This window comes from Bufo gargarizans, chromosome 4 (genome assembly GCF_014858855.1).
Source record: "Bufo gargarizans isolate SCDJY-AF-19 chromosome 4, ASM1485885v1, whole genome shotgun sequence".
Classification (NCBI taxonomy): domain Eukaryota; kingdom Metazoa; phylum Chordata; class Amphibia; order Anura; family Bufonidae; genus Bufo; species Bufo gargarizans.
Genome location: NC_058083.1, coordinates 390,199,319 through 390,213,337, shown reverse-complemented (window position 1 = coordinate 390,213,337; position 14,019 = coordinate 390,199,319). Strand labels below are relative to the sequence as shown.

Genomic DNA, 14,019 nt, shown 5'->3' with positions numbered 1-14,019 from the left:
CTCTTAACCCGGGCCCCACAGCAGCTGCATGGTCTACCTCTACGGCTTACTGCAATACTGAGTAGAATCTGTCATAAAAGATCTGATATTTTAATTCTGCCTAGGAATTCTGTGTTCTCATAATATTTATTTAAATAGGACAGCTCAATTTTCCCTGACACATCTGTTTTAGTAACTACTTGCATCCCCCCATGCAATAACAATTCGGGAGCATCTATTCTTGTGACCCCATGATGTGCCATTCCTTTATTATTCCTTCTAGAAGTTATGAATGCATTGCTAACAGGTTGCAATAAAAGTCGGGATGGGTGTTACCAGTTAGGGTCTGATACTATCCAATCAGTGCTGCCAGTCAAAGACTATGCAGGGACACACCCCCAACTAGTAACACCCAGCTGGACCTTTATTGCAAACTGCTACCAATTAATTTATAACTTCTAGCAGGAATAACAGAGGAATGGCACGACACAGGATCATAAGAATAGATGATAAGAATTATTATATGGAAAATGCAAGTGACTGCTAAATGGACATGTCGGGAGAGGTGAGAGCTCCACTTTGAAGGTTTAGAGGAATTGTCCTACTGTATTCTCACGGGTCACAGGTGACTTACTGTATACTTCACGCTATTATCTATACTATAGTTTGCTCACTTTGTGTTCTTCAATCTGTTTTCTAAAGGCCTCAAAATCTTCGCCGTGGGACTTTAACTCCATTTTGCGAATGCGCTCTTCCGTGACAGTCAGCCAGTCAGACAACTGGTCCAGTTGTTTCCTCTGCAAATCCATCAACACTTCATGCAGCCTTCCCAGGAAGAAAATAAGATGAAAACAGGTTAAACCAGGTAAAGCAAGAACGTTCTTCTGATAAGATCTCCACAGCTAATTGCCTGCTGCAAGCAAGATTTTCACCTTCTACTAGGCATGCCTGTACAATATCATTTGGTAGTAAAAGCGCAGTGCATTCTGGGTATTACAACATACATCATTCAAGAACATTATCATGAAGACAACCCCTGTCTACATGCCCTATTAGTACCCCCTACGCCCCTATAATCACTGCGCCGAACGCGGTATAATGGCCGTGCTTGGTATTGCAGCCCAGGACCATTCACTTGAATGGGACTAACGCTACTTTCACGTTTGGTGCGTATCCGTCATGGATCTGCACAGACGGATCCGCGCCTATAATACAACCGCATGCATCCGTTCAGAACGGATCCGTTTGTATTATCTTTAACATTGTCAAAACGGATCCGTCTTGAACACCATTGAAAGTCAATGGGGGGGGGGGGATCCATTTTCTATTGTGTCAGTGAAAACTGATCCGTCCCCATTGACATACATTGTGTGTCAGGACGGATCAGTTTGCCTCCACATCGTCAGGCGGACACCAAAATGTTGCAGGCAGCGTTTTGGTGTCCTCCTCCAGAGCGGAATGGAGGAGGAATGGAGCCAAACTGATGCATTGTGAACGGATCCTTTTCCATTCAGAATGCATTAGGGCAAAATTGATCCGTTTTGGACCGCTTGTGAGAGCCCTGAAACGGATCTCACAAATGCTAACCAAAACGCCAGTGATAAAGTAGCCCAAGCTGCACAAAGGTGATGTGACCGATGAACGTAACTTCACTGACATGGGAAGAGACTGCAGTGCTCACTGTGGAGCAGTGGTCTTTTCCAACAGCAGATCGGTGGGGGTACCGGGTGTCAGATCCCTACCAATCTGATAGTGATGACCTATCCTGAGTATAGGTCCAGTGGTGTACCTTGAATGGATGCATGCCAGGCAAATGCTACTTAAAGGGGTTGTCTCCTCTCGCCATTACTAAGGTGAGATGAGACACAGTGCCGACCTCCTCCCAGCTGGGAAACAGCAGAGCGTTCAGGCACGGCACGGCTGTGCATGAGAGCTACGGGAAAAAACGTAGCACAACAGGCTATGCTGTTTCCCTAACTCAGAAACAACATAGCTTTTTGCGCTACACTGTTTCCGTAGCTCTCATGCGCGGCAATGTGAGCTACTGAAACAGCAGAGTGCCAGAACGCTCTACTGTTTCCCGGCCGGGTGTTGTCGAGACTGTGTCTCCTCTTGCCTCGTAATCCCTTTAATTCCTTCATTTCCCAACGTGAAAACATAGCATTTTCATGCATCTGCCACTAGGGGGGAGCGCAGTGTAAACAGATTACAGCTTCTAATTGTCACTTGTAACTGCATTCATTCCTATGCAGTGAGCTCCCCCTAGTGGTGACTGCAGGCAGCCAGCTTTGTAATAGAAGGAAAGCAGGAGATTTATTAATGTATTTCAGCAAATAAAACATGGTGGTCAGAATGAGCACCATATTCATAAAGCACCTACTCCACTGACATAGAAGTCGGATAAAGTGGATGAGGTTTAGGGTGACTTTTTATTACAGTTTACTTATTTAGAATTTCTTCAGTTTAATAAAAAAAAAAATATATAAATTCATCAGAAATCTAGAGCATTGCACATTGCGTTGTCTTGGAGTGATTGTCACATGCGTGCTGGGAAACTGGAAGGGGCAGGGGGGCCCTATGAGATCTGTGTATGTCCATGGAACGGTCATCAATATTTTACTCCTGAAAACCCCTTTAATACAGGGGAGTCCTCTATTCAGGATCCTCATGTATAAACCAAAGGGGAGAGTGCCTACAAACAGCGTCCCTGTTCTTCACATGGACAAACCACTGATTAAGTAGGCACTATCGGAAAATGTGCCTAGTCTGAAAGAACTGCCATGTGTTGAGAGACAGAATAACAGAATGAAGTTGTCTTAAAAGGCAGAAAATGCTCAAAACCCCACATGCTGTTGCGCATTTCTAACCGGGGGAGCAAATCCTGCACATGTGGTCCATTGCCAATACCAATCCCCAGCAAAAATGTATACAATGGAGGATGCCTGTAGCGGACCACATATACCACAAAGACATCCTACACACAATAGCCAAATGTATGGATGTGATTGGCAATATAAAACAGAGATTTACAACAAAAAAATGGTGCACTACAATGGTAAATGCAATTGACAATATATGGCTAAACCCTCACACTGATATTAAAATGAGACTTTTGCCAATATTTTCTTATATCAAGAACATACCGGAGAACCCGCGCACCCTGTCAAGGTATCTCAAATTGGTACGCTAACCTACCTGTGCCGTATGGGCAATTACCGGGGCTGTATGGGCAATTACAGGGAAATAAGTTCCGATACACAGGGAACAACTCCCAGTTACCTCCAGTGTGAAATCACACATACAATGGGAGGAGGCTGTAAATCACATCCACACATTTGGCTATCCTGTGTAGGATGTCTTTGTGGTACATGTGTTCTGCTGCGGGCATCCTCCATTGTATGCATTTTTGGATCACATGTGCAGGATTTGCTCCCCCGGTTAGAAATGCGCAACAGCATATGGGGTTTTGAGCATTTTCTGCCTTTTAAGACCACTTTATTCTGTTATTCTGTTTGTACATGCACGCCTGGAGGTGTGGCAACTCCAGGTTTGAATGTGCCTTGGATTTTGACCTATGGGTAACATTCAGGTGCACCTGTGCGGCCTGCATCATATGAGTCAGTGGTAGGTGGGACTTACAGCCTCATCCCATTGTATGTGTGATTTCACACTGGAGGTAACTGTGAGTTGTTTGCTGTGTGTCCGACCTTATGCCCCTGTAATTCCTCATACGGCCCCTGTAACTGTCCATACGGCACAGGTAGGTTGTTAGCGTTAGGTCCCGTGCCACTTTGAGATACCTTGACGGGGTGCGCGGGCTCTGGTATGTTCTTGATATAAGAATATATTGGTGAAAGTCTCATCTTAATATCAGTGTGAGGGTTTAGCCATATATTGTCAATTGCATTTACCATTGAAGTGCACCATTTTTTGCAAATCTCATGTGTTGAGAGACCTTTTAAAACGTTTACATTCTCCTGGAATATGTTAAAGAATAGGACGCTATTATTATAGCCTGTCCACAGTATGCATATGTGTTTATTATCCACCAAATTATGAAGAACATACCTGGACTGTCTCTGCATGCTTTCTAGACGAAGATCTTCCCAGCGAGAGTTCAGCAAGGTCATCTGCTCTTGTATCTCATTTTCTTCATCGATCGAGAGGTCACCCTGAGCAATCAGTTGGTTGCCTGCCTGTAGAACATTGCCCACACTGCTCTGGTGTGCCGTGAGCTCCATCATAAAGGCCTGAAGAAGAGACAGGTCACAGAACAAAGGGATACATTAGCTTAAGAAAAAGCTAGAGATACCGATGCAGAATACATAATAGGAACCCCGAGCCACTCACATACAGTAGAAGTCACGCTACCTAAGCATCATTCTATCTAAAATCTTCTTTAGATAAAGGATATGGTACAGATATTCTGAACTCAGATGGAAAGTTCGACTTCACATTTGCATGAGGTTAGATAAGAGATTTTAGAAAGTTTTTTTTTTTTACAGAAAGATTATCTGTTTGTCCTTTAACAAAGGCTTTGCAAGTAACAGTGAAAAAAAAATAGTCTATTATCTGCCATATAAAAAGGCTTATTTTACGCTTCTTTACAGAGGTTCTAGGAAGAATTATTTAAAATAGCCGCCAGCAACCTGTCCTAGAATGTGAGCAGGACTGGTTGCCTCCACTTGCAGAGTTGCCTGGGAGGGTGAAGGGCCTTACTACACTGCTCTACAATATAGTAATGATGTGATCCTGCCTACGATATGCTGTCATGGCTGAGCAGCCTGACCAGAAAACTCACCAATATGTAGTATATTCAAGGGCCTTAGTGTACAGTATAGTGAGGCGGTTGGCGCCTTCGACTCCCAAGGTAGCTCTGCAAGTGGAGGAAACCGGTCCTACCATATTCTAGGACAGGTTGCTGGCAGCCATTTTAAACCATTCCCAGAGAACCCCTTTAATTTTGTAGCCTCATGTTAGAAGGGTTGTCCATCTACAGAATTTTTTTTTTTTTTTTGCTTCAAATGAAAATAGATTTAACTTACTAAAAGATTATCATTAAAGGAGTTGTGCCAAGTTTAAAAGCTATCCCCTTATCCACAGGTTGATTGTTAGTTGCCGTCGTTGGCGATCTCTGGCTCTCCCACAGAAGATGAATGGCATGGCAGGGTGCATGCCTGAAATGCCACTCCATCAGAATGAGGGAACGAGACCTCTGTTCTCAGGATCTGTAGGGATTCCAGCAGTCAAACCTCTGCGATCAGCTAGATATCCTCTATCCTGTGGCTAGGGAAAACTTATAAACTTGGTACAACACCTTCAAGAAAGGTGTCTATGTTGATATCAACACTGGTCCTCGATCCTGACATAGTACAGCTTCCTCTCCTCTATCTGTGTCGGTGTCAGGCTTGCAGGCGCTGGCTGGTTCATTTCAGTAGCTAAACTACTCCATCAGGGATGATGAAGAAATGGAAAAAGTGAACTGGCTTAGCTATTGAAGTGAGCTATACTGCCAGCCCCGGCCAAGCATGTCACTGACACAGAAAGTGAAGCTCAACCTTTGACGCTAGTGCACTGTAAAACATCTTCTACAGCTATGTGGAAACTGTCAATAAGTTTGCTTTAAACAACCAGAGAACAAATCAGTACAAAGCAGAAATCCAGACAAACCGATCTTCTAATATATCACCAGGACATCAGAGGTCATAATGCTTTGTTATATTTAATCCCTTAGCAGTTCCAAAGCGATTAAAAATGAACTAGAGACCTTTTATCCTGGAAATCAGCTAAATACCAATAACAAAGGATTCTTTACGGTAAGAGCAGTGAGACTATGGAACTCTCTGCCTGAGGAGGTGGTGATGGTGAGTACAATAAAGGAATTCAAGAGGGGCCTGGATGTGTTTCTGGAGTGTAATAATATTACAGGCTATAGCTACTAGAGAGGGGTCGTTGATCCAGGGAGTTATTCTGATTGCCTGATTGGAGTCGGGAAGGAATTTTTTATTCCCCTAAAGTGGGGGAAATTGGCTTCTATCTCACAGGTTTTTTTTTTTGCCTTCCTCTGGATCAACTTGCAGGATGACAGGCCGAACTGGATGGACAAATGTCTTTTTTCGGCCTTATGTACTATGTTACTATATATGTACTATGCAAAGGAGATAACAAAAAATATTCTCAAGTGCATCTATAACATCAAGAACATTATAAAGAAATAACAGAAGAATATTTAGACTAGAAAACATTCCGCCTTGTTTTTACTCGCCATGCATTCAATGAAGCTCACCTCGTGAGTGGCAAATTGTTGTTTGACTTCTTCAACGTCATCAGATATATCATCTTGCTCCTGAAAGGTGTCTTCTGCCATGAGAAGCCAAGTGAGGACATCTTCCAGGGCAACCTGATAGCTGTCAAGATCCATCTCTACTTCAGTTACTGTACTAGGTGTCTCTAGGCCGGAGTCTCCACATGGTTCATCAGAGGCCTAAAATAAAATTTTGGAATCAGGAAGCATTTTCCATTGATTGATTTTGCCTTATATTTTCTTGAGAGGTTGATTATTATTCTTCGAAAAAACTGCCATTTTGCTAGAAATTACAACAAAAAAAAAACTAATTGCCCTCTTGATTTCTTTGATCTTATCCCTCCGCATGTAGATGTTAAAGCCATGGCTCATGTGTACATACAGTATGGAAGGTCATGTTGGGCACCTAAACTATTTCTCTGGACGGGTGTAAAGCCTCATTCATACGTCAGTGTTTTGGACAGTGATTTCCATCAGCGATTGTGAGCCAAAACCAAGTGTGGCTCTAAACACGGAACAGGAGCAGATCTTTCCCTTAGACCTTATGTCTGTGAAGGCTCCACTCCTGGTTTTGGTTCACAATCACTGATGGAAATCACTGACCAAAACACTGACGTGTGAATGAGAAGGAAGAGCTTTGAGCCACATAAAAGTTCCTTGCACACTAGAAATAATATGAATCAGTTGAACTGTATCATGGTTACATATAACAACGCCTTTTAAATCTCGCTATACATTTATGATATGTGTTAAGCCTATACAGATTTCTTCTGACTCTCCCATACCCATTCATGATCAGTCTGGCCAATAGTGCCTGTGTTTATAACATGGATAGAGGAATAATAATCTGTCAGACACTTATGCGGTGGCTCATCTCTCACAGGAACACAAGATTGGACATGTTGAAATCCAACAGGCCCGATCCTTCTTCTACTGCCATCGGGAAGGGGTGGGGGGGACTGAGACACTCAGATTTTGCCTCCCCACAATAAATAATTATTGGCGCTCTAGGACAATGGAATTAGAAGCACATGCAGTATCGAACTGAAAAATTAATTTTCAAATGTTTTACCTAAAATACAAAAAAAATGGATTAGCCCATTAAAAAAATGACAGTGCAAAGTATAGGCATCAGCCAGCGGCCCTTACTTTCCCAGATTTGTGCGTTGCTGAGAGAGAGTACACGGAGTACATGCTGGAACAGGGATCACCCGCCCGGCTGGTTGTATCATTGGTGTCTAACATTTCAATGAATTAAATTTTAATTATGTCCTTTATAGGCTTGTAAACAAGGGTGGGGGAGCGGATGAGAGAAGACTTTAAAAGAGACGTTTCCATTATACATGAATTCACTGAAGCCATCGCGGGCATTTTAGCAATTATATTCAATAGCTGCATCTTTAATAGACTGTGAGAAACACAATATTTTACAGAACCAAGAGAGGTGAGTTAATGGGAAGATGAGAGTGGCCAATAAGTGTTTTTTAATAGTTTAAAACCGATGCCCTGGGGTCTATTATTTTTAGTGGTTAAAGAAAATGACACCTTCATTGGCCTGTTCATTAACATACGGTATCTTACAGTATTCACATGGACAGTGAAGATTACCCAAATAGCTTCTGCTGGCAAATTGGCCTATTGGGGTAATAGTTATGGACTGTCTGTAAATGTGATTAATATATGCACTAAAAGGTTCACAAATGTGAGCCTTTAGATTAACGTGTTAAGGGTTATACAAACCCCTTTAAATCATGCCCTAGTTGAAATGTTAATGCGGTTATCCAGGTTTTTAAAATTGATGGATAGGCCTTCAGTATCAGATCGGGGTCTGCCTCTCAACATTTCCGCTGGTCAGTTGTTTGAAAGGTCTGCACTCTGCAGCACTCACGTATGCACTGTGGCCTCTTTACTACTAAGCCCGCGTTCACATCATTTTGTTTTTCCGATCTGATCCATCTGAAGAACAAACAATGGATCCTTTATTTTGAGCATCAGAACTGCTCATTTTGCATCTGTTTTAGCCATTTCCGCCTGAGATCCATTATTTTAGACGGAAAAAAGTTATCCACTAAGTATTTTTTTCAGTCGAACAGATCTCAGATGGAAATGGCTAAAAGGGTGCTAAATGAGCATAACTGAGCATAAGAGATGCTAAAAAAAAAAAATAGGGGATCTGTGGATGGCACTTATGGGGGGGGATCTGTGGATGGCACTTATGGGGGGGATCTGTGGATGGCACTTATGGGGGGGAATCTGTGGATGGCACTTATGGGGGGGGGGGAATCTGTGGATGGCACTTATGGGGGGGGGGGAATCTGTGGATGGCACTTATGGGGGGGGGGAAATCTGTGGATGGCACTTATGGGGGGGGGAATCTGTGGATGGCACTTATGGGGGGGGGGGAATCTGTGGATGGCACTTATGGGGGGGGGGGATCTGTGGATGGCACTGTTATGGATGATCTGTGGGGTTTCCCAGACGACTAGGCCCTTCACTGTAGTTATTAACCCCTTTCAGCAGACTGCTGAAAGGTGTTAATAACTACTGTGAAGCCGCCGTTTCATGGGGTGGGGACGTGGGATCTCTTAAGACTCTAGCAACGCCCCAGATATATCTAGAGATAGAGATATAGATATATATATATATATATATATACACACACACAGACACACACAATATATATACATATATATATATATATATATATACATACTGTATATATAGGCCATATATACACACACATCCGCAATATTCGAACATTAAGCGCTCTACAGACATCATCATGATTCGCTGTCCCCAGTATGTATTTGTATGTGGGAGGAAACAAGAGTGTCAGGAGGAACCAATGCAAACATGGGGAGAACATACAAACTCCATAAAGATGTTGTCAGATTCAAACCTAGGACCTTGCGCTGCAAGGCACCAGTGATATTCTGGTGCAACTGGAACCAAGAAGCCAAGAAAAAAACTGGTGTACATGCTTTTGCATCATATCTGTTAAGGGATTTTATTTTCCGACAAGAGGGTGAGGCTTGCTGGGTGAAAATTTTGGGGAAAAATTCTGCAGAAAAGTAAGCTAATAGGTGGTATAAACTAAGACTAGACAGGACTCAACCACTCTTATAAACCTGCCCCAATTTTAGACTGACTAGTCTCAGTTTACACTGTCTAAAAATTAGACAGTAATATATCTTGGCCCCAGTGTCATGCTGGCCCACAGGTTGTGTCTGCTCCACTGAGATGAAAAGGTAATGAGAAGCATTCTGAAATTACAACCCAACCTGTGGACAGGTCTGGTGTCGTTTCTGGAAGAAAAGCAGCCATGTTTTTCTAATGTTATGCTCATTATATAAATGTGAGATTCTTGGCAAATGCATTTTGTACAAAATTATTTGTGCCTGTCCGCCAATGGCAAGGCGATCTATTTAGGACAGGAACCTATACTAAATACTGTCTCTTCTAGTGCAATACTGGCCTCCATTAAATTCAGGGAATGCAGGTTCCACATGCATGCTGAGCCCACTCTGTATTTTAGAGCACAGTATTAGTATATTTTCTATAGAGAGTATGGCACTTTGTTATTTGTGTTTGCAGAGTGCTGTTTCATTGTGTTTGTTTTTGCCTTTATGCTTTCAGCCATGGCCACGTGCACCTGCGCAGTGGGATGTGCTGACTAACCCTGTTTTTTAAATTGCATGTTTTTCTAATACTCTACAACCCCTTTAAAGCTTGTACAAAGTCATCACATGCCCATGAGCAGAAGGCCTTATGATGAACTAAGGAAGTAGAATACATGAAGCGACTTCAAAAACATTATATCCAGAAAACTAAATAATACATAGAATATTCCCAATTATTGTTCATATGTGATTAAATTAAAGATGGTAGTAAAATAAAAGACCAAAAAAATGAAATGAATAGCGAACTTATGTACATATTGGCAAATCCTGCATGGAAGCTCACCACCTGCTGCAAAACTATTCCAGGATACTTTCAAGATACAAAGAGGAACATACTGTGGGGTGCGCTGCAAGCCCAAATCACCAAAGTACTATATGTCTCATGAAGCAGGGCAGACCAGGCCAAGCAAAGTGGCCCGCTTCCCATTCCGGTCAGCTACGCCAGTCATCAGCCCACAACATAGGGTGATCCTGAATACAGTACAAGATCCTGCCACTTACATATTACTCCAAACTATACAAATGAGTAGAAAGACTCATTTCTAAGAAATGTTCCCATACTGTAATTACAAAGACAGCGGGAGATCAGTCCGTAGAGGATTAACCGAGCACGAGGAGTAAAATGAGCTGAAAATGAGGATTAAGCGAGAAGAGGTTGTTTGAAGTTTAAGGAAGCACAAAAGTAAAAAATTTGAATCCTAGAAAATGTGTATCTGTATTAGGAATAAAGACATGACAATGGATTGGAAACTATTTTCTAACACTGGTTATAGGGGTTGTCCCACGAAAATATTCTACACGTTTCAAAGCAACACCTGGATCTGAATAATTTTTTAATTACATGAAATACAAAATTTTGTATAGCCACTGAGCTATTCAATAAAATGTATCTGTATACAGTAGTTCTACCTGCTAAGTGCTCCATTCCTTGTTTCTATGACCACCTCAATGAGGTGGACGTACATGCTCAGATGTATCCCACAACTGCTACCAGTTACAGGTAGAGAGGAAGACCTCCTCTGAGAAAGAGAGCTGTTGAGAAAGGATGTCCTTTAAGAAAGGATACACCCCTTAAGGGTCCATTCACACGTTCTGCAATTTCGTTCCAGAATTGCGGACCCATTCATTTCTATGGGGCCGCACGATGCGCTGCCCGAATCCGGAATTGCCGAAAAAAATAGAACATGTCCTATTCTTGTCCGCAATTGCCGACAAGAATAGGCATATTCTATTAGTGACGGCAATGTGCGGTCCACAAAATGCGGAACGCACATTGCCATTGTCCGTGTTTTGCGGATCTGTTGATCCGCAAAATACACACAGACGTGTGAATGGACGCTAAAGCTGAGATAGGAAGAGCTGCAGCAGAAAGGACACTATCCCCTGAGCTGCCAGTTTGTCTAATAGAACAATTGGAGCAATGAATGTGGAGATCTCTGGATCCATGTGAGGTACAGGGCTGGTTCTAGCTTTGTTAGAGATTATCATGAACTATATGATGTCGGATTTTCATTTTTTTTACATTAATAATGGCAGAAACACTTTTATACTTTTTTTATAAAAATGCACTTTTTACATTGTGGATGCCACCATATTGGGGGGAGGCCATTAGACAGCCTAGAATAAAATGCTAACAAAAAATAAGCTACTAGCAATTTTATCATAATTGGTTCTCTCATTGTTCTTTGGGTTCTGAAGTAGTGAAACCCAAGATTATCATACCGAATATAATTTCTAGAGCATCAGCTGTCAATTGAAATGATTATAAATGTGCTGACACAGTACAAATCAGCTTCTTGGCACAGAAAACAAATGTAATAACGCTGCAGTTTGCACAGAAGCAGAAAGCTGAGCTGAGATAACCATTTATAAGACTCATCTGATGGCAAAAGTGATAGTAGTGTATTGTACGTTAGCATTTTATTAAGTGCTATGGAGATTCCTTTCCTAATTATTACTAGCATAGGCACAGGATAAGCCATAACTACATGAAGGTGCAGATCCCACATCTGAGACCCTCATATCAGGAGACCAGAAGTTCACTGATTCCTGCTGGTCATGTTCCTCATAGAAGATGATGGAGAGATGGTCCTCTTTTCAGCCCCCCTCTATGAAGACTATGAGAGTGGATCCCGCTCTGGCAGACCATGCTTTGGATGACCATCCACCATGTCACGCGAGTGACCACTTCAGGGCAAACTTATGCCTAGACACAGTCTCCCGCTGGAGTTGTCTTTATGCAATTGTTCCTGTAAGCACTCGGTCACCTCCATTACATGCATTTACTCGTAATTGTTGCAGTTGCCATCATGTACCTGATGCTTAGTGAAAGCTATATCTTCACACTGTCCCTTGTATCTTCTAGGAAGAGTCTCCACTTCTCGAATGTCATCCATTGTAACTTCATGAGGAAGCACTTCAAATAGTGATGTTAGGTACATAAGTATAGACTTCTTGTCAGGCAAGGGGACGGCCACATCTGTAACGAAACAAAGGTAACAACCGTGACGAAAACAACCAGGATGTTATGCTGCACATCATGAGACTAAGCTTATACTACACCTATTAGTTGAAGAAATATGCACCAAATATTTGGAGCATGCTGTTGCAACATTTTTTAAGTAAAAGTGACTAAAATCCTTAAAGGGGTTATCCTGGAAAAGAGAATGATGACTTATCCTCACAATAGGCCATCATTATCACAGTGGTGGGGGTACAAGTCCCGGCATCTCCGTCGATCAGCTGTTTCAGGTGGCTGCTGCGCTCACCAAAGATCTGGAGATCAAGGCTTCCAGCAGCTTTCCAAAGACAGCGCCATACTTCGTATAGTGGCAGTGCTTGGTATTGCAGCTCAGCCTCATTGACTTGAATTCAGTGAGCTGCGTGTTTTCAAAATCTGTCACGTGGACATCCCATAAGTTTGAATTCTGGCACATTTTTATTAGTTGATCCTCCTTTGTTCCAAGCAATAGAAACCCTAACATTTTCCAGCCGTCAAGAGGCGACTCCAAGAAATGCTGCGATGGTACACAAACGTGGTCCAGTCACTACCAGACTAGGTAGGGTAAGGGTACTTTCACACTTGAGGCAGAGCATTCCGGCAGGTAGTTCCGTCGCCGGAACTGCCTGCCGGATCTGGAAATCCGGACACAAACGGATGCATTTGTGAGACGGATGCGGATCCGTCTCACAAATGCATTGCAATACCGAATCCGTCTTTCCAGTTGTCATCCGGAAAAACTGATTCGGTATCAGCCAGCAAAGGAAGCAATATGGACAATCACAATACATTAGTAAGTGCCTTGTATTAACTTTCTCTACATGATAAATGCCATTGGCAGAAGTGAGACAGCCTCTAACTTTTTTTTCTTGATTCAGGCTGGTGTTTCAGAAGTTCAGTAAAATGCATTACACTGACATATCTGACAGGAGGCAATGTACTATGCTAAATTGTATGCGCTATCTTTTGGGATAGGAGAAATAAATCAAAATGACATTTATTTAAGACATGCATTATAACCAGTCAGACGGGATTATGTATGTTCCTGGTACAAAATATTAAGGTTACAAAAGAATAGAATATTCCAGCCAGACAGTATTCAGCTGTTGTTTTTTCATGTCAGTTGAAAATTCCCATTTGTAGTTAAACTTAAAGGGGTTGTCTGATCTACAGATATTGATGTATACTGTGTAGTTTCCACCGCCAGTGTAATGCGGCTCAGCTCCTGTTCATAGGAGCTTAGCTGCAGTACCCCACACGACCACTTCACAGTGCACAGCGCTGTCTGTATCCAGTTCCGTACACGGCATACTTTCCAGTCCTGGCGGCTGCCCGAAACAGCTGATTGGTAGGAGTGCAGGGAGTTAAGACCCCCAATGATCTGATATTGATGACCTATCCTGAGTGACCTCTTATGATGACGTTCTAATGGACTGCAAGTCAATATAGTTCTATTACTGAGTAGGGTTAATATTTCACTATTATCGGCGAGTTGCCTTAGCAAATGTTGAAAAAAAGACACTAGGTTTTAAGGTTGGGATTACATGGGGTGTTTT

At 42.3% G+C, this 14,019-nt stretch overlaps 1 protein-coding gene across 6 annotated transcripts in view; it reads right to left on the bottom strand.

The window, feature by feature from the left end:
- The window catches only part of LOC122934420 (utrophin-like), a 616,199-nt gene that overhangs the window by 501,068 nt on the left and 101,112 nt on the right, over positions 1-14,019 (bottom strand). For all 6 annotated transcript variants that reach the window (XM_044289868.1, XM_044289864.1, XM_044289866.1 and 3 more), the window contains 4 exons: positions 12,279-12,442; positions 6,266-6,463; positions 4,048-4,229; positions 654-804 (listed from right to left, as the gene is read on the bottom strand). In XM_044289868.1, coding sequence (XP_044145803.1) covers positions 654-804; positions 4,048-4,229; positions 6,266-6,463; positions 12,279-12,442 — 695 coding nt within the window. The remainder of the gene's footprint in view (positions 1-653; positions 805-4,047; positions 4,230-6,265; positions 6,464-12,278; positions 12,443-14,019) is intronic.